The sequence below is a fragment of the Acanthisitta chloris genome, unplaced genomic scaffold, assembly GCF_000695815.1.
Source record: "Acanthisitta chloris isolate BGI_N310 unplaced genomic scaffold, ASM69581v1 scaffold13749, whole genome shotgun sequence".
Lineage (NCBI taxonomy): Eukaryota > Metazoa > Chordata > Aves > Passeriformes > Acanthisittidae > Acanthisitta > Acanthisitta chloris.
Window position 1 is genome coordinate 5,070 of NW_008689975.1, and position 748 is coordinate 5,817.

Below are 748 nucleotides of genomic sequence, written 5' to 3' on the forward strand. Positions count from 1 at the left end.
GGTCAGGGACACGCAGGGGACAGGGTGCAGGATGCTGTGACAGCACCTGGCTTCTCACCTGGCTTCTCACCTGACTCCCCCAATAGGCAAAGCAGAGCCAGGGAAATACCTCAGTGCCTTGGTCAGCATCTTGGCAGGGTCCTTGTGTGGTCCTGGTGATGACATGCTAGGGGTGACACTCAGTGTGTGCCAGGTCTGTGCTGGGGTGACCTGCTATGTGTGTGACACCCACTGTGTGCCATACCCATGCTGGGGGTGGTATGACACCCACTGTGTGCCATGTCTGTGCTGTGCTGGGGGTGACCTGCCATGTGTGACACCCACCCTGTGCCATACCCATGCTGGGAAAGACATTTTGCACCAGGGATGTGCCATAATCCTCTGTGACATGGACAGGGACAGGGAAGCCCCTGACCACCACTACCCTTGGTGCTCATCTTCCAGGCTGCTGGAGAGATGCGTGCCCAACCTGCCATGTAGTGCTGATTTTGGTGTGAGTTGTACTGAAATGAGGCAATAAAGGGTTGATTTTGGGAGCTCTGTGTGATTACTGATGTGGTTGTGTGGTGTGTCCATCACTGCTGCACCGAAACAGCTCAGAGAGCAAGGGGTGCTGCTGTACTTGGTCCTCCCTAGCTCAGAGAGGGTCCTTGAGAGATCCCACTGTGGCATCCGTGGGACTCCACAGCAATCCAGAACACTCCAGGCAGAGATTTGGGAGCAGCAGCTACCTGTGCAGTGGGTTGTG

At 56.0% G+C, this 748-nt stretch overlaps 1 protein-coding gene across 1 annotated transcript in view; it reads left to right on the plus strand.

The window, feature by feature from the left end:
• LOC103808839 (E3 ubiquitin-protein ligase TRIM39-like) overlaps positions 1 to 748 on the plus strand; it is a gene marked incomplete at its 5' end in the record, with an annotated part of 6,327 nt that overhangs the window by 4,899 nt on the left and 680 nt on the right. The window contains one exon of the mRNA XM_009081645.1: positions 87 to 193. Within this exon, the coding sequence (XP_009079893.1) occupies positions 87 to 193 (107 nt within the window). The remainder of the gene's footprint in view (positions 1 to 86; positions 194 to 748) is intronic.